The sequence below is a fragment of the Spinacia oleracea genome, chromosome 6 (assembly GCF_020520425.1).
Source record: "Spinacia oleracea cultivar Varoflay chromosome 6, BTI_SOV_V1, whole genome shotgun sequence".
Classification (NCBI taxonomy): Eukaryota; Viridiplantae; Streptophyta; class Magnoliopsida; order Caryophyllales; family Amaranthaceae; genus Spinacia; species Spinacia oleracea.
Window position 1 is genome coordinate 6,715,154 of NC_079492.1, and position 19,619 is coordinate 6,734,772.

The following is a 19,619-nucleotide window of genomic DNA, read 5'->3' on the forward strand; positions in this document are numbered from 1 at the left end:
TTGCCGGAAACGGAAACATGGTACGTATCGGAAAATATTATCGGAAATGGAAATATTGCCGGAATCGGAAATATTGCCGGAAACGGAAATATTGTCAGAATCGGAAATATTATCGGAATCGGAAAATAATTCCGGAAACGGAAATATTAAATATTTGTTCGAAACGGAAATTAATTCCGGAATCGGAAATATTAAATATTGTTCGTATCGGAAATAAATTCCGGAATCGGGAATTTAATCGGAAGCGCGTCGTACGAATTAGCATCGGACGAGACTTGCTAGACGAAGGCCCAGCACGAAGCCAGGCCTACGCTCAGCAAGCCCAAGCGCCCAAAACACGCTGCCAAGCCACGCCCGGTCCAGCGCAAGGCCAGGCCCAGCAATGGCCTTGGCGCGCGCGCGGGGCTGCGACGAGTGGGCTGGCGCTGTGCGTGGGCCGCAAGGCGTGCGTGCGGTGCTAGCGTATTACTCGAAGTGTGTTACTCGAATCCTAAGGCTACCGGGATTTGTCATATGATTAAATCTAATCCTAAAAGATTTAGTTTATTTAATTAGAGTCCTAGTAGGATTATAATTAAATAAATTAGTATCCTAATAGGATTCCAAATCCTTTTCCATAACTCTATAAATAGGTGCCTAGGGTCACATATTTACACCGAGTATTCAAGTATTCAAAGTGATTTTTGAGAGCAAAAATTCAGTCACACAATTGCCTATAAGTGCCGAAAATTCTAAGTACCTTAAGGGCGATCCTAGTTGGTCAAGCTTAAGGCGGATCCGGACGTGCTGTGGACTATCTACGGAGGGACGACACTTGGAGTCCTAAAGACTTGTTCTTGTTCGGTTCGAGCGCAGCTAGGGAAGGCACACAACAAAGAGTATGCATCTAAACTATGTTAAATGATTATGTGTAAATAATATGCTTTCCTGGCTTTATGGTTTTTCCGCATGATTTATGAATTGTCATATGTATCATAACCTAACAGTGGTATCACGAGCCTCTTATTATTTTCATAATCTAAATTTCATGAACATGGTTAAATATTACAAATTTGCAAGAATTAAAAGGGGTGATTAATTTTCGTAATTGTTAATTAATTGCAAATTGCGTTTATTTAATTATACGTACGCAGATTTTCGGCAGTTTCTTCGTTACTCATCCAAATCGAGTGATTTTTGTGTCAATTCCGCATGTAAAAGGCATTCTAAAATTTTGACAAAAATAGTGTTTTTCGACCGAACCCAGAATTCTCAAATTCGAAGCCTAACTATAACTTTTCGGAGGTTTTAGTTTTTCGAATGCAAAATTTCGTAAATTTAAGATGTTAAATTAAATATTTGCGATTCTTGTTGATAAATCTTGAATTTTTGATTGACCTACTGTATATGTTTAACAAGTTTGAATTCCTAGCCTTGTTAATTATGCAATCTAATTTGTAATTATGATTAATTTGTTGAAAATTGGAATAATTTAGAATTAATTTGATTTTTATAATTAGTTATAATTTAATTAGATACCTATGATTAAAAAACCACCATAAAAATTGTAAATTTATGTTAAATTTTAAATTTTTATGACCTAGACTTGAATCCATGTTAATCGGAAATCAATTGAATAATAAATTTTCGATTTTTCGCCCTGAAATTATGAAATTAATATTATTTATTAATTTGTCATTAATTTTGAATATAAATTTTAAATTTTTATGCGATTCGCTCATATAACTTGCACGCACAAAGCAATGGACGCTACGTGTCACCCTTAAGGGGTGTTGTATAGTGCGGGCATGTGACGACGAGCAAGGGAGCTCGTCGCCCATGCGGTACGAATGCAAAGAGCAAGGCCATGGTGCACGAGCACAAGGCAGCATCCCTGCCTTGTGTCGTGGGCTGTGTACAATAGGCGAATGGGCGAGGGCGAGAGCAAGGCACGAGCAGTCGCGTGTGGGCAGCAAGCGAGCTGCGCCACAGCGCGCACTGCCTCGCGCAAGCGTGCAGAGCCTCGCGCGCAGCGAGCGTAAGCTCGCGTGCCACGAGTGCTGCGCCAAGCATCGATCGCTCGCGCGCAGCGGGCGCTATTGTGCGTGCGACGAGCGCTGCGCCCAGCGATGGCGTGCGAGTGCTTGTTGTGCGTGCAACGAGCGCTGCGCCCAGCGATGGCGTGCGAGTGCTTGTTGTGCGTGCGACGAGCGCTGCGTCCAGCGATGGCGTGCGGGTGCGTGTTGCGACGTGCGACGAGCGCTGCGCCCAGCGATGGGCTGCGGCAGCATGCTCGTGCGTCGAGCACTGGCGCGCGCAGCGAGCACCAGCTCGCGTGATGCCTTGCGATGGTGAGCAGCAGCGATGCGAGGCAGCGCATGGGCTGCGCGCACATGGCCAGCGATGGCTGTGTGCGTGTGGCCCATGGGCGTGCGTTGCGTGGGATTGTTGCGTTGCGATTAGATCGTTTTGAAATTTTAATTTGAAATTTTCAGTTTACGTAATTTTAATTAATTTTAAAATTGATAATTTAAATTATTTTCTTGGATTTTAATTTTGAATATTGTAATTATAATAAATTTTATTTATTCTAATTATTTTACTAAAATTAAAATCATGAATTAATTTAAATACAACTGAAATTAAATTAAACTTTTTGGATTCAATTACAAATTTATATGAGCTTTAAATTTTAATTAAATTTGTATGTTTCCGGTTAGACTAGAAATACATTTTTATGTTTAAAATTAGTAAAGCATATGAATTTATTGGTTTAAGTGGGAGCCCCTTTAGTCATAAACTCTTGATTAGGTCTACAAATCCTTAAGGTTAAAACAACTTGATTAGAATTAATAAGGACTGAATAATTTGTAGATTATTGGTGCCCTTGATTAATTGCTGCAAATGTTTATGTGATGCATAATGTGTTTTACTAACCAACTATGTGGGCCATTCATGATAATGAATGGGTGAATGTTATATATTGTATATGGACTGTTTTGCAGGTTATGAAGTGACTGGTATGGCCCAAATAGGATAGAAAATATGGTCTGCGTACCATTAATTTGAATGTAATTGGTCTAAAGTACCAAAGTTGTTTTTCAATTCAAATATGGTATGCGTACCATCAAATAGTTGTAATTAGTTTTAATTATAGCTTATCCTATTTGAAGAAAATGGTGCCTCCCACGGAGATTTTCAAGACGGACTTTGAAGTTAAAGCTTCAAGATGAAGTCGGGCCATACTAGATCACATTTATCTTATGCATGTTTTAAGTTATTTATTGGTTTTAAATATGTCTTAAAATGCATGAGATCAAAGCTTGATTATGTTGCATGATTAAGGATTTTAGTTCACTTAAAATCTGACCAACATAGTAAGAGCCTTAAGTTCCAAACTTAAAAATTGAGTTAAAAGGTGCCATGCCAAAATATACACTTGCTTGGATATCCTTTACATCAATCTAGTAATAGTTTTCGCTCAGCGAGGTGTTACTTATTGGTCCTAAAGGGGCAAGGTACACAAATAATTGTGAGTACATGTTAGTTTTGGTGAAACTCAACGATATAAGTAAGGAGTCCTTTTATGTCGTGGCAAAATCGATAGGTTTACCTAATAAGTTCTTAGACGTACCTATCAACCAAGAGTAGTTTCTAGACTATTAGCAAAAAGGCTTTTGCTTACCTAAAATGTTTTAGAATTGAGTCGACAAACTGTGCTTAATTCTTCAATGGTTTTAGGGTCTTGGAATCATTTTATTCACACCTGCCGGAACACATAATTCGAATAAAATGCTAATGACTTGTTTAAATTGCATGATTACTTTCATTTTCAAGTTATTATTCATGATAAATGTTTAGACTTTGCATGCTTCAATGTATGTTTTAATTATTGTTTATAATTAAATATCTTGCACTGCAATAAATCCTTTTAGAAAGGTAACAGTAAATTTCCTCGATTGGTAGTGAATCCAAGAACGATTCACGGAAATGAGAGAAAGTGAGCAATTTAAAATGTACGTTTCTTATAGCGACTTTTATGGTTGTTTTCGAACATCAAAGTCGAATGGCAAACCAATTGGTGCTTGTGAATTCAAAATACACTGTAGTTTTGAGATCATAAAGCATTGAGTTTAATACGCCCAGCTTTACCAATGGTTAACAACCTAATATCTTTGTCCATTTAATTCTCGAATGAGTCTAGTCCCTAGACATTCGAATAGATCGATGCTTAGAGAACTTTAGAAGCTTCTGGTAAGATCATCTAGTTGAAACTTAATATTAAACATAAATTAAATGGTAAGAACCTTGTTGGGGTGACATTGGACATGTCTAACAAAGTATAAAAGTCAACACTAAAGAATTCAATTCTTAAGACTATAAGAAAGGGTACAAGAAATAGGAAAACGAGGAACAAATGAAAGGAATTTACGATTCCGTTTCTACCTATAAGTTTATGTTTAAAGAGAAGTGACCTAGCAATCAAACTTCCTTGGTATCATATACCGCTTGAGGTTCTTACTTCGGTAATAACTCAAACAATGGAAGCTAGGATACACTAATGACCTACAAGTGGGAAATGAAGCATGGCAATGCTACATTAGTTGTAGGGTCATCTAGTTTGTTTTAAGTCCTTTCAAAGGCTGGAACTTAATGGCTATTTTGTTCCATAATCAACATACCTAAATTTCTGTTTTCAAACACAGAAAGACTCACATTCAAGAAAAACAAAAACAATGTTTGTTTGTTTATTTGAATGAAATGGTCAATTACAGGTTGAGTCAATATGCTTGATTAAAACAAACAACTCTTTAAAGAACTTTACTAGGTTCAAATCAACCCCTTGATTTGAGTTCCACTAATCTTTGGCATTGTTGCTTAGACCATATCAACAAGTTAACATTCAAAAGCTCTATTTTGATGGACTTTTGAAAGTTGATTGATTTCTAGATCATTTTAAGACAACTAGTCTTACTTGTTGAAAGTAACAAAAGATATGAACTATTGTTAGAATGCCTAGACAATAGAGTTCAAAGCTAAAGAAAGATTTTATGACTTTATTATTTCACATGGATTTGAGTGAATATAGGTTTATTTACTCAAATGTGATATAAGTTGAATCTGTTTGGCTAGTTCAAAGATTTAGAAGTATAAAATCCACTTGGCAAGAAATCATAAAGATCTAGGTTAGATCATGTTGATGATTACTTGAGACCAAATATGATCATCAATGATTGTGTGTTGTAATTTCACAATCTAGGTCCATAAGATATGGCATATCTTAGTTGGAATAATCGAAGTCAATTAGTACTTGATTCGATTAATGATGAATCATAAAGACTTTTCCTATAATTTCTAAAACAAAATGCTCAACTACCACCAAACTAAACCAAATTCGTCAAAGCTATTGAAAAGTAATTTCAGAATAACTTTTCATAAAATATATCTAGAGAGTTGCAAAACTCAGTGGGAGCTTAGTGTTTTTCATTCGACAAACTAAGGCCCAAGTATAGATATATGTTTCATTATGATTTATTCAAATGAGACAGAAGGGTATTCTTTCTACCACGAATTTTTGAGAACATAATGTTTGTTTGCTCGAAATAATGTCCTTTTGGAGATTCGTTTCCAAAATGACAAGTGGGAGAAAATAGACCTCGAAAGTCTTCGAGGCGAACAACAAACATAAACGGACATTCCTGAGGCTTTTCGAAGTGCTTCAGAAAATCCGAACTTATTCTTTAAAAACTTTAGAAGTGGCTTTAAAGAATAGACATCTCTTAGAAGACTTTACAAGTGCTTCAAGGAGAATAGAATATTCAAAGGACTTTCAAGTGGCTATTGATATTCTATTGTTTGATGTTCTATACCCAAGTAGGCATAGAGTTCATATCACTAAAACTATGCAATTCTTCTATTAGATAGTGAAGAAACCTACAACTTGCACTCAAACTATTATCATGTAGATTAATGAGTTTGTGACCTGTAAGAAAGCTATGACGAAACCCAGATTCCCTAAAATGGTTAGAGGCCATATATAGACTCAAATGTTTTAAATGGTTAGAGGCCATAAAACATACTCAATGTTTTGATGACAAAATTGAAATTTTGTTGATTTGCAAGAATAGTTTCACACCTATTGGTTGCAAGTTTGTTTTAAAGGATAAAAACAATCAAACATTGAATTGTGTTCACACACAAAGCTAGATTAGTTGCTAAAAGTTACAAGCAAATTCACGGTGTGGATTGTGTTGAAACCTCATGCATAATCGTAATGCTCAAGTCTATATTCAAGCAATGATTGCATATTGGTACATATAGCAATTGGATGACAAAACGTATTCCTCAATCAAATGTTGGAATAAACTATGTACATGGTATGTCATAGGATTTGTGGATCCAAATAAATGCTTGAAAAGAAAAGCTAGTTTATAAAATCTAAGTACAGATTTAAGCAAGCAATTGGGAATTAGAAATGTATTTTAGTGAAGCTAATAAGTATTTTAGTTTCATAAAATGTACATGATTCTTATAGATATATAAGAAGTTTAGTGGGAGTACATAAAACTTAATTGGTCCTATGTGTATCACACACATATCTCTCTATTGTGAAATAACATTCAAATGCTAAATACTTAGATTTGAGATTATTCATCAATGATGGACCAAGGCGAAACTTAGTACATACTGGGTACTAAGATCTATTAACAAAGATCTTATAATATTATTTTGGATTAAGTAATGGCATTTACTAAATCAAACACGAAATACTCCATTGGAGATATTCGACCCATGTGAATAAATCTAAGTAAAAGAATGTTTGAACTATGTATAAGCATTTACTAAGTTAAAACATCAAAGGATCTAAGTGAGATTCTTAACCTATATTATATGTCAAAAAATTTAGCTGGATTCAGTATCTACTGAAATTGAATGAGCTAAAGTTACATGAATACAATTCAATTGAGAATTATTCTGCAAAAGAATGATATAATATGAGGATCGCCAAAAACGTATCGTATGACTTTAGCCATGACGAACATATACCAATCTCTATTGATCTAAGTAAAGATCAACTAGGTTGAGATCAAGAATACTTATGGTACTTGAAAAGGTACATAGGAATAGTTCTTGATTCAAGGAAATAAAGATATGCTAAAAATTGATGCTACACGCATAAACACTGGCAAAGGATCAAGCAAGACCCTTTGGAGTTAACCATTGATAAGGACGAGCTATAGAGCATCGTGTTTTGAAATGGCAACATGGATTGGAGACCATGAGTTGTTGCGTGGGAAATTAAAATAATAATTTCTATGTTCTAAGATATAGTTGGAGAGTCTTCCACATATCTATGAACTGCTTGGATAGGTAAATCCAAACAAAGCATCACTAGCAACCTATACAGTTGAAGTAAAAGTAATTATTTCCTAAGAAGCAATAAAACAGGGTTGTTTAAAGTTCTTCACTGAACTTGGGTAGATCACTTATCTGCTGGCTTGATGGTTCTTCATTGAAAAATGCGTAGAACCACTCTTGAAGCAAGAAAAACGTCTGCTAACTTGATGGTTCTTCATTGCAAAATGAGTAAAACCACCATCAAAGTAAGAAAGACTAGATCACATAATAAAAAAACTCTAAAAGATCTTATTATCATATCTCGAAGAACATTCGATGAAAAGGATATTAAGATTGGCAAAGCATGATAACTAAACCTATTCAACAAGTGAGAAGCAACACTCACGTTGTAGCACTGGAAATCATGCATAGCTTTGAATTCCATGAACTGTTTTAAAGATGGGTTTGAGGCCCATGGTTGTAAAACAATGGGGTTGAACATTTATCATATATGAAATGTATTTTCTTATTCCATTTAATCTTGGTTTAGTATTAAATGATGAGTCCCTTCAATTTGACGATATATTCAAGATAGACTGTCAGGACCAGTCCTGTGACTAAGAAATGTCTATCAAGTGAACTTGAATGTCAAAGGTTGAAAATGGTCCCTAGTCGGAGTTTTCTATAAAATTGGACGCATAGAAAACGTTAGACGACTAGAATGCAAGATGACTAGTAGTTCTGTTTCTTGAACTATGTGGACATGGCAATGTCATAAACATTTGCATAGATACTTACTTTGGGAAGACTAGTATCGGACAAGACCTATGAAACTTTACTGTAAGAGATGAAAATCTGTCATAAGTAAATTTCATTAAAATTATTAGACACTAAATCCTCAATACCTGAGTGATTTGAGATTACTTGTTTGAGAACTGGTTGCTTTGACGTTGAACAACCGTCGCACCGTAAAAGGAGGCTATAAAGGCAACGCTCAGGTAATCACCTATCAAACGAAGTATAATCTCAAGATCGCAAGATTGGGATTGTCCTCCCATAAATCGGGATGAGATGCTTAAAAGTTGTACAAGGCCACTCGGAGAGCTAGAAACTGTGAAATGCATGGCCGTGCTCGGATGAATCATAGGCTATGATTATCTATTTATTTGATCAGTTGAACTCTGAAACCGAGGAACACCTCTGGACATAATAAAGATGACAACTCTTACCTTATGTTCAAGAGTAAGCATCAAGCGACAAAGGAATTAGGAAAAGCACACTTGTCCCTAAGGACAAGTGGGAGACTGAAGGAAATAGTGCCCTTGGTCCAAGTATGCATTCTATGTTAAGTCTAATAAATGCGGTTCAGTATTAATTAACAAGTTAATAATTCAGTGAGATCAAGTGAGCTGAATGCCTAGCTAGAGGCCGCTTCAGTTCAAGTGGAATTAATGATATTAATCCACAGCTTACTCTTGACTGAACCCGTAGGGTCACACAAATAGTAAGTAAACAGATCAAGTATTTAATGGCATTAAATACTCCATCTATGGATATTCAGAATCGACGGATCTTGGTTTCAATGGGAGCTGAGATCGTCACAGGCAAGAAATGAATGCTCCGGAAACGATGATATTGCCGGAAACGGAAATATGGATCGTATCGGAAATATAAATATTATCCAAGTCGTAGATGTTGCCGGAAACGGAAACATGGTACGTATCGGAAATATTATCGGAAATGGAAATATTGCCGGAATCGGAAATATTGCCGGAAACGGAAATATTGTCAGAATCGGAAATATTATCGGAATCGGAAAATAATTCCGGAAACGGAAATATTCAATATTTGTTCGAAACGGAAATTAATTCCGGAATCGGAAATATTAAATATTGTTCGTATCAGAAATAAATTCCGGAATCGGGAATTTAATCGGAAGCGCGTCGTACGAATTAGCATCGGACGAGACTTGCTAGACGAAGGCCCAGCACGAAGCCAGGCCTACGCTCAGCAAGCCCAAGCGCCCAAAAACACGCTGCCAAGCCACGCCCGGTCCAGCGCAAGGCCAGGCCCAGCAATGGCCTTGGCGCGCGCGCGGGGCTGCGACGAGTGGGCTGGCGCTGTGCGTGGGCCGCAAGGCCTGCGTGCGGTGCTAGCGTATCACTCGAAGTGTGTTACTCGAATCCTAAGGCTACCGGGATTTGTCATATGATTAAATCTAATTCTAAAAGATTTAGTTTATTTAATTAGAGTCCTAGTAGGATTATAATTAAATAAATTAGTATCCTAATAGGATTCCAAATCCTTTTCCATAACTCTATAAATAGGTGCCTAGGGTCACATATTTACATCGAGTATTCAAGTATTCAAAGTGATTTTTGAGAGCAAAAATTCAGTCACACAATTGCCTATAAGTGCCGAAAATTCTAAGTACCTTAAGGGCGATCCTAGTTGGTCAAGCTTAAGGCGGATCTGGACGTGCTGTGGACTATCTACGGAGGGACGACACTTGGAGTCCTAAAGACTTGTTCTTGTTCGGTTCCGGCGCAGCTAGGGAAGGCACGCAACAAAGAGTATGCATCTAAACTATGTTAAATGATTATGTGTAAATAATATGCTTTCCTGGCTTTATGGTTTTTCCGCATGATTTATGAATTGTCATATGTATCATAACCTAACATGAACTATGTATAAGCATTTACTAAGTTAAACATCAAAGGATCTAGATTAGATTCTTCACCTATATCATATGTCAAAGAATTTAGCTGGATTTAGTATCTACTGAAATTGAATGAGCTAAAGTTACATGAATAGAATTCAATTGGGAATCATTCTGCAAAAGAATTTATCATGTATGATATCATATGAGGATCGACAAAAACGTATCGTATGACTTCAGACATAACGAACATATACCAGTCTCTATTGATCTAAGTGAAGATCAACTAGATTGAGATCAAGAAAAACTTATGGTACTTGAAAAGGTACATAGGAATAGTTCTTGATTCAAGGAAATAAAGATATGCTAAATAGTTGATGCTACACGCATAAACACTGGCAAAGGATCAAGCAAGATCCCTTTGGAGTTAACCATTGGAAAGGACGAGCTATAGAGCATCATGTTTTGAAATGGCAACATGGATTGGAGACCATGAGTTGTTGCGTGGGAAATTAAGTAATAATTTCTATGTTCTAAGATACAGCTGGAAAGTCTTCCACATATCTGTGAACTGCTTGGATACGTAAATCCAAACAAAGCATCACTAGCAACCAATACAGTTGAAGTAAAAGTACTTATTGCCTAAGAAGCAATAAAACAGGGTTGTTTATGTTAAGAGTTCTTCATTGAACTTGGGTAGATCACATGTCTGCTGACTTGATGATTCTTCATTGAAAAATGCGTAGAACCACTCTTGTAGCTGGACAGACTAGATCACAAAATAAACATACTCAAAAGATCTTATCATCATATCTCGAAGAACATTCGATGAAAAGGATATTAAGATTGGCAAAGCATGATAACTAAACCTATGCAACAAGTGAGAAACAACACTCACGTTGTAGCATTGGAAATCAAGCATAGCTTTGAATTCCATGAACTGTTTTAAAGATGGGTTTAAGGCCCATGGTTGTAAAACGTTGGGGTTGAACATTTATCATATATGAAATGTAATTTCATATTCCATTTAATCTTGGTTTAGTATTAAATGATGAGTCCCTTCAATTTGACGATATATTCAAGATAGACTGTCAGGACCAGTCCTGTGACTAAGAAATGTCTATCAAGTGAACTTGAATGTCAAAGGTTGAAAATGGTCCCTGGTCGGAGTTTTCTATAAAATTGGACGCATAGAAAACGTTAGACGACTAGAATGCAAGATGACTAGTAGTTCTGTTTCTTGAACTATGTGGACATGGCAATGTCATAATCATTTGCATGGATACTTACTTTGGGAAGACTAGTATCGGACAGACCTATGATACTTTACTGTAAGAGATGAAAATCTTTCATAAGTAAATTTCATTAAAATTATTAGACACTAAATCCTCAATACCTGAGTGATTTGAGATTACTTATTTGAAAACTGGTTGCTTTGACGTTGACCAACCGTCGCACTGTAAAAGGAGACTATAAAGGCAACGCTCAGGTAATCACCTATCAAACGAAGTCTAATCTCAAGATCGCAAGATTGGGATTGTCCTCCCATAAATCGGGATGAGATGCTAAAAGTTGTACAAGGCCACTCGGAGAGCTAGAAACTGTGAAATGCATGGCCGTGCTCAGATGAATCATAGGCTATGATTATCAGTTTATTTGATCAGTTGAACTGTGAAACCGAGAAACACCTCTGGACATAATAAGGATGACAACTCTTACCTTATGTTCCAGAGCAAGCATCGAGCGACAAAGGAATTAGGTAATGCACACTTGTCCCTAAGGACAAGTGGGACACTGAAGGAAATAATGCCCTTGGTCCAAGTATGCATTCAATGATAAGTCTAATAAATGCGGTTCAGTATTAATTAACAAGTTAATAATTCAGTGAGATCAAGTGAGCTGAATGCCTAGCTAGAGGCCGCTTCAGTTCAAGTGGAATTAATGATATTAATCCACAGCTTACTCTTGACTGAACCCGTAGGGTCACACAAATATTACGTAAACGGATCAAGTATTTAATGGGATTAAATACTCTATCTATGGATATTCGGAATCGACGGATCTTGGTTTCAGTGGGAGCTGAGATCGTCACAAGCAAGTGAATACTTCGGAAACGATGATATTGCCGGAAACGGAAATATGGATCGTATCGGAAATAATAAATATTATCCAAGCCATAGATGTTGCCAGAAACGGAAACATGGTACGTATCAGAAAATATTATCGGAAATGGAAATATTGCCGGAATCGGAAATGTTGCCGGAAACGGAAATATTGTCAGAATTGGAAATATTATCGGAATCGGAAAATAATTCCGGAAACGGAAATATTAAATATTTGTTCGAAACGGAAATGAATTCCGGAATCGGAAATATTAACTATTGTTCGTATCGGAAATGAATTCCGAAACAGGGAATTTAATCGGAAGCGTATCGTACGAATTAGCATCGGACGAGGCCTGCCGGACGAAGGCCCAACACGAAGTCGGGCCATCGCCCAGCAAGCAATACGCGCGCCAACGCCCAGCCCAAGGCAGCGCCAGGCCCACCGCAAGGCAGGCCCAGCGCGCCAAGGCATGGCTGCCAAAGCGTGGGCTGCGTGGGCCGAGCGCACTCACGCGTGCGGGGCGCCCTCTTGGCTCCGTGCGTGTGTGCGTTTGTGTCCATGCACAATTCCTAAATCTATTAGGTTTTTGTGTATGATTAAATTCCTATTCCTAAAAGGATTATTTAATTAATTAGAGTCCTTGTAGGATTCTAAGTTTAATTAAATCATATCCTACTAGGATTTCAATTCCCTTTCCAAACCTCTATAAATAAAGGCTTAGGGTCATAATTTATGGACACACGATTGAAGTATTCTAAAGGTAAGTTTTTGAAGAAAAATTCAGCCATACACTTGCACTAACCTAGCCGAAAATCCTAAGCTACCTTAAGGGCGATTCTAGTTGGTCAAACTTGAGGCGGATCCGGACGTACTGTGGACTATCTACGGAGGGACGACATTTGGAGTCCTAAAGACTTGTTCTTGTTCGGTTCGGGCGCAGCTAGGGAGGGCACGCTACAAATGTATGCACCTAAATTATGCTAAATGATTATGTGTAAAAAATATGTTTCCTGGCATTATGGTTTTTCCGCATAATTTATGTTTTGTCATATGTATCATAACCTAACAGTAATACCCCTTTGTTTCCTTTGGATAGCCCACAAGGATACATTTGTCAGATTTCGGATGAAGTTTGTCTGAAATTAATCGTTTGACGTATACTTCACATCCCCAAATCTTAAGAAAAGACACATTTGGAGGCTTTCCAAACCATAACTCATATGGAGTCTTTTTGACAGCTTTAGACGGAGCTCTATTTATATATAGTTAGTGCAGCTGTATTGAGTGCATGTCCCCAAAATTCTATTGGAAGTTCGGCCTGACCCATCATTGACCTGACCATGTCTAGCAAGGTTTTGTTCCTCCGTTCCGACACACCGTTCCATTGTGGTGTTCTTGGAGTAGTCAATTCTGATAGAATTCAACATTCTTTCAGATGGTCATCAAATTCATAGCTCAGATATTCACCGCCTCTATCAGACCGCAGTGCCTTAATCTTCTTGCCTAATTGATTCTCTACTTCACTCTGAAATTCCTTGAATTTGTCAAAGGATTCAGACTTATGCTTCATTAGGTAGACATAACCATACCTACTGAAGTCATCAGTGAAAGTGATAAAGTAGCTAAAACCACCTCTAGCATTTGTACTCATTGGTCCACATGCATCTGTATGGATTAAACCCAATAGTTCATTTGCTCTTTCTCCAACTTTAGAGAAAGGTTGCTTTGTCATTTTGCCAAGTAAACATGATTCGCATTTACCATAATCCTCTAAGTCAAATGTTTCTAGAATTCCTTCCTTTTGAAGTCTTTCTAAGCGTTTCAAGTTAATATGGCCTAATCGACAATGCCACAGATAGGTGGGATCTGAATCATTCTTTTTGGCCTTTTTGGTATTTATGTTATAAACTTGTTTGTCGTGATCTAGTAAATAAAGTCCATTGACCAATCTAGCAGATCCATAAAACATCTCTTTAAAATAAAACGAACAACTATTGTCTTTTATTAAAAAGGAAAATCCCTTAGCATCTAAGCAAGAAACTGAAATGATGTTTTTAGTAAGACTTGGAACATGGAAACACTCTTCCAGTTCCAAAACTAGCCCAGAGGGCAACGACAAATAATAAGTTCCTACAGCTAATGCAGCAATCCGTGCTCCATTTTCCACTCGTAGGTCGACTTCACCCTTGCTTAACTTTCTACTTCTTCTTAGTCCCTGTGGATTGGAACATAAGTGTGAGCCACAACCTGTATCTAATACCCAAGAAGTTGAATTAGCAAGTATACAGTCTATAACGAAAATACCTGAAGATGGAACGACTGTTCCGTTCTTCTGATCTTCCTTTAGCTTCAAGCAATCTCTCTTCCAATGCCCCTTCTTCTTGCAGTAGAAGCATTCAGATTCAGAAGTGGGTTGACTGACTTTCCTCTTTTCAGATTTGGCGCCAGCTGGTTGCTTAGTCTGGCTGGCCTTGTTGCCACCTTTCTTAGCATTACTCTTCTTTCCAGATTTCTTGAACTTGCCCCCACGCTCCATAAGCACATCTTGTTTATCACTTTTGAGCGTCTTTTCAGCGGTCTTCAGCATACCGTGAATCTCAGTGAGCGTTTTGTCCAGACTATTCATACTGTAGTTCAGTTTGAACTGATCATACCCGCTATGAAGATAATGGAGGATGGTGTCTATAGCCATTTCCTGAGAAAATTGCCGATCCAGCCGACTCATGTTCTCAATGAGTCCAATCATTTTGAGAACATGTGGACTTACGGGCTCGCCTTTCTTAAGCTTGGTCTCAAGAATTTGCCTATGAGTCTCGAATCTTTCGACTCGAGCTAGATCTTGGAACATGTTCTTTAACTCACTGATGATTGTGAAAGCATCTGAGTTGATGAACGTTTTCTGCAGATCTGCACTCATGGTGGCGAGCATTAGACATTTCACATCCTTGTTGGCATCAATCCAACGATTGAGGGCTGCCTGAGTGACCCCGTCGCCTGCAGCTTCGGGCATCGCCTCTTCCAGGACATACTCCTTTTCTTCCTGCATAAGAACTATTTGCAAGTTCCTTTGCCAATCAAGGATGTTTTTCCCGTTCAACTTCTCCTTTTCGAGAATTGACCGAATGTTGAATGAATTGTTGTTTGCCATAATTAAAACTACAATTGAAAAGAATAAACAAATAAATAATCATTCACAGTTTCTCTTAATAAACTTAAATTCTAGCATACATGCATAATTCAATGTTCATTAAGCATTTTATTCAAGTTATGTGTTCCGGCAGGTGTGAATAAAATGATTCCAAGATCATAAAACCATTGAAGAATTAAGAACATTATGTATTTAGACTCAATTCTAAAATCTTTTAGGTAAGCAAACGCCTTTTTCTAATAGTCTAGAAACTACTCTTGGTTGATAGGTACGTCTAAGAACTTATTAGGTAAACCTATCGATTTTGCCACGACATAAAAGGACTCCTTACTTATATCGTTGAGTTTCACCAAAACTAACATGTACTCACAATTATTTGTGTACCTTGCCCCTTTAGGACCAATAAGCAACACCTCGCTGAGCGAAAACTATTACTAGATTGATGTAAAGGATATCCAAGCAAGTGTTTATTTTGGCATGGCACCTTTTAACTCAATTTATAAGTTTGGAACTTAAGGCTCTTACTATGTTGGTTAGATTTTAAGTGAACTAAAATCCTTAATCATGCAACATAATCAAGCCACAATCCCATGCATAATTAAGACATATTTAAAGCAATAAATAACTTAAAGCATGCATAAGATAAATGTGATCTAGTATGGCCCGACTTCATCTTGAAGCTTCAACTTCAAAGTCCGTCTCGAAAATGGAAACTTCGTCTTGAATTTCACCGTGGGAGGCGCCATTTTCTCCAAATAGGATAAGCTATAATTAAAACTAATTACAACTATTTGATGGTACGCAGACCATTTTTAAATTGAAAAACAAATTTGGTGCTTTAGACCAATTACATTCAAATTAATGGTACGCAGACCATATTTTCTATCCTATTTGGGCCATACTAGTCACTTCATAACCTGCAAAACAGTACATATACAATATATACCATTCACCCATTCATTATCATGAATGGCCCACATAATTGGTTAGTTAAAACACATTGTACGCATCACATAAATATTTGCAGCAATTAATCAAGGGCACCAATAATCTACCAATTATTCAGTCCTTATTAATTCTAATCAAGTTGTTTTAACCTTAAAGGATTTGTAGACCTAATCAAGAGTGTATGACTAAAAAGGGCTCCCACTTAAACCAATAAATTCATATGCTTTACTAATTTTAAACATAAAAATGTATTTCTAGGCTAACCGGAAACATACAAATTTAATTAAAATTTAAAGCTCATATAATTTATAATTGAATCCACACATTTAATTTATTTTCAGTCGAATTTAAATTAATTCAAGATTTTTAATTTTAGTAAAATAATTAGAATAAATAAAATTTATCATAATTATAATATTCAAAATTAAAATCCAAGAAAACAATTTAAATTATTAAATTTAAAATTAATTAAAATTACATGAACTGAAAATTTCAAATTAAAATTTTAAATCGACTTAATCGTAACACAAGGTACGCACATCACCACGCAACGCACAGCCATAGGCCACATGCACGCAGCCATCGCTGGCCACGATGCGTGCAGCCTATGTGCTGTGTCGCGTCTGCTGCTGCTCACCATCGCAAGGCATCAATCGAAGCACGCGAGCCAGTGCTCGCTGCGCGCGCCAAGCGCTCGATGCACGCGAGCAAGTGCTCGCTGCGCGCGCCAGCGTTCGATGCAGGCGTAGCGCTCGTCGCACGCGAGCCACGCTCGCTGCGCGAGGCAGTGCGCGCTGCACGCAAGCTCGCGCTCGCTACGCGAGGCAGTGCGCGCTGTGGCGCAGCTCGCTTGCTGCCCACACGCGACTGCTCGCTGCCTTGCCTCTCGCCCTTGCCCACTCGCCCATGGCGCATAGCACACGACACAAGGCAGGGCTACTGCCTTGTGCTCGCGCACCACTCGCCTTGCTCGTTGCATTCGTACCGCATGGGCGACGAGCTCCCTTTCTCGTCGTCGCATGCCCGCACTATACAACACCCCTTAAGGGTAACACGTAGCATCCATTGCTTTGTGCGTGCAACTTTTATGAGCGAATTGCATAAAAATTAAAACTTTTATTTCCAAAATTAATGACAAATTAATAAATCATATTAATTTCATAATTTTAGGGCGAAAAATCGAAAATTTATTACTTAATTAATTTCCGATTAACATGGATTCAAATCTAGGTCATAAAAATTTAAAATTTAACACATATTAACAATTTTTATGGCGGTTTTTAATCATAGGTATCTAATTAAATTATTAATTAATTATGAAAATCAAATCAATTCTAAATTATTCGAATTTTCAACAAATTAATCATAATTACATATTAGATTGCATAATTAACAAGGCTAGGCATTCAAACTTGTTAAACATATACAGTAGGTCAACAAAAAATTCAAGATTTATCAACAAGAATCGCAAATATTTAATTTAACATCTTAAATTTACAAACTTTTGCGTTCGAAAAACTAAAACCTCCGAAAAGTCATAGTTAGGCTTCGAATTTGGGAATTCTGGGTTTCGGCGAAAAATATTAATTTTGTCAAAATTTTAGAATGCCTTTTACATGCGGAATTGACACAAAAATAACTCGATTTGGTTGAGTAAAGAACATTCTGCCGAAAAACTGCGTACATATAATTAAATAAACGCAATTTGCAATTAATTAACAATTACGAAAATTAATCACCCCTTTTAATTCCTTGCAAATTTGTATAATTTAACCATGTTCATGCAATTTAGATTATGAAAATAATAAGAGGCTCGTGATACCACTGTTAGGTTATGATACATATGACAAAACATAAATCATGCGGAAAAACCATAATGCCAGGAAACATATTATTTACACATAATCATTTAGCATAATTTAGGTGCATACACTTTGTAGCGTGCCCTCCCTAGTTGCGCCCGAACCGAACAAGAACAAGTCTTTAGGACTCCAAATGTCGTCCCTCCGTAGATAGTCCACAGTACGTCCGGATCCGCCTCAAGTTTGACCAACTAGAATCGCCCTTAAGGTTACTAGGAATTTTCGGCTATTGTGTTCCAAGTGTATGGCTGATTTTTCTTTTAAAAACTTACCTTTTGAATACTTCAATTGTGTCTATAAATTATGACCCTAGGCTCTTATTTATAGAGGTATGGAAAGAGAATTGGAATCCTACTAGGATACGAATTAATTAAACTAGAATCCTATAAGAACTCTAATTAATTAATTTATCCTTTTAGGATTAGGAATTTAATCATATACCAAATCCTAATAGCTTTAGGAATCGTGCATGAACACAAACACACACACGCACGGCAGTCCACGAGGGGCGCCTATGCGATCGCGCGCTCAGCCCACGCCACGAGGCCCACAACGCAGCCATGGCCTCGGCGCGCGCTGGGCCTGCCTTGCGGTGGGCCTGGGCGCTGCCTTGGCTTGGCGTGTGGCGTGCTGGCTTGCTGGGCGATGGCCCGGCTTCGTGCTGGGCCTTCGTCCGGCAGGCCTCGTCCGATGCTTATTCGTACGATACGCTTCCGATTAAATTCCCGGTTCCGGAATTCATTTCCAATACGAACAATATTTAATATTTCCGATTCCGGAATTAATTTGCGTTTCGAACAAATATTTAATATTTCCGTTTCCGGAATTATTTTCCGATTCCGATAATATTTCCGATTCTGACAATATTTCCGTTTTCGGCAATATTTCCGATTCCGGCAATATTTCCATTTCCGATAATATTTTCCGATACGTACCATGTTTCCGTTTCCGGCAACATCTACGACTTGGATAATATTTATATTTCCGATACGATCCATATTTCCGTTTCCGGCAATATCATCGTTTCCGGAGTATTCATTTCTTGCTTGTGACGATCTCAGCTCCCACTGAAACCAAGATCCATCGATTCCGAATATCCATAGATGGAGTATTTAATGCCATTAAATACTTGAACCGTTTACGTACTATTTGTGTGACCCTACGGGTTCAGTCAAGAGTAAGTTGTGGATTAATATCACTAATTCCACTTAAACTGAAGCGGCCTCTAGCTAGGCATTCAGCTCACTTGATCTCATTGAATTATTAACTTGTTAATTAATACTGAACCGCATTTATTAGACTTAACTTTGAATGCATACTTGGACAAAGGGCATTATTTCCTTCAATTTTCAGGCGTTGACTCGCTATTTCCCCCCTTGACTTGGCCGGATTTACTAAGGGCACCCACTTTCCCTCCCTTTTTATCACCTAACCCAATTTGGAGGCAAAATAAAACCCCAAATTCCCTCCCTTTCTCTCTCTGTTCTTCGTCCTCATTCTTCATCCTCGCTCCACCAATTTTTTTCCTCTCTTCTTTCTTCATCCTCGTTCTTCTTGCTGCAACACTAATTGATTTTCG

At 37.6% G+C, this 19,619-nt stretch overlaps 1 protein-coding gene across 1 annotated transcript in view; it reads right to left on the reverse strand.

The window, feature by feature from the left end:
• The window catches only part of LOC110779453 (RNA pseudouridine synthase 6, chloroplastic-like), a 60,684-nt gene extending 41,101 nt beyond the window's left edge, over positions 1-19,583 (reverse strand). Inside the window, exon 1 of the mRNA XM_056831860.1 lies at positions 19,449-19,583. Within this exon, the coding sequence (XP_056687838.1) occupies positions 19,449-19,583 (135 nt within the window). The remainder of the gene's footprint in view (positions 1-19,448) is intronic.
• Positions 19,584-19,619: the final 36 nt, after the last annotated feature.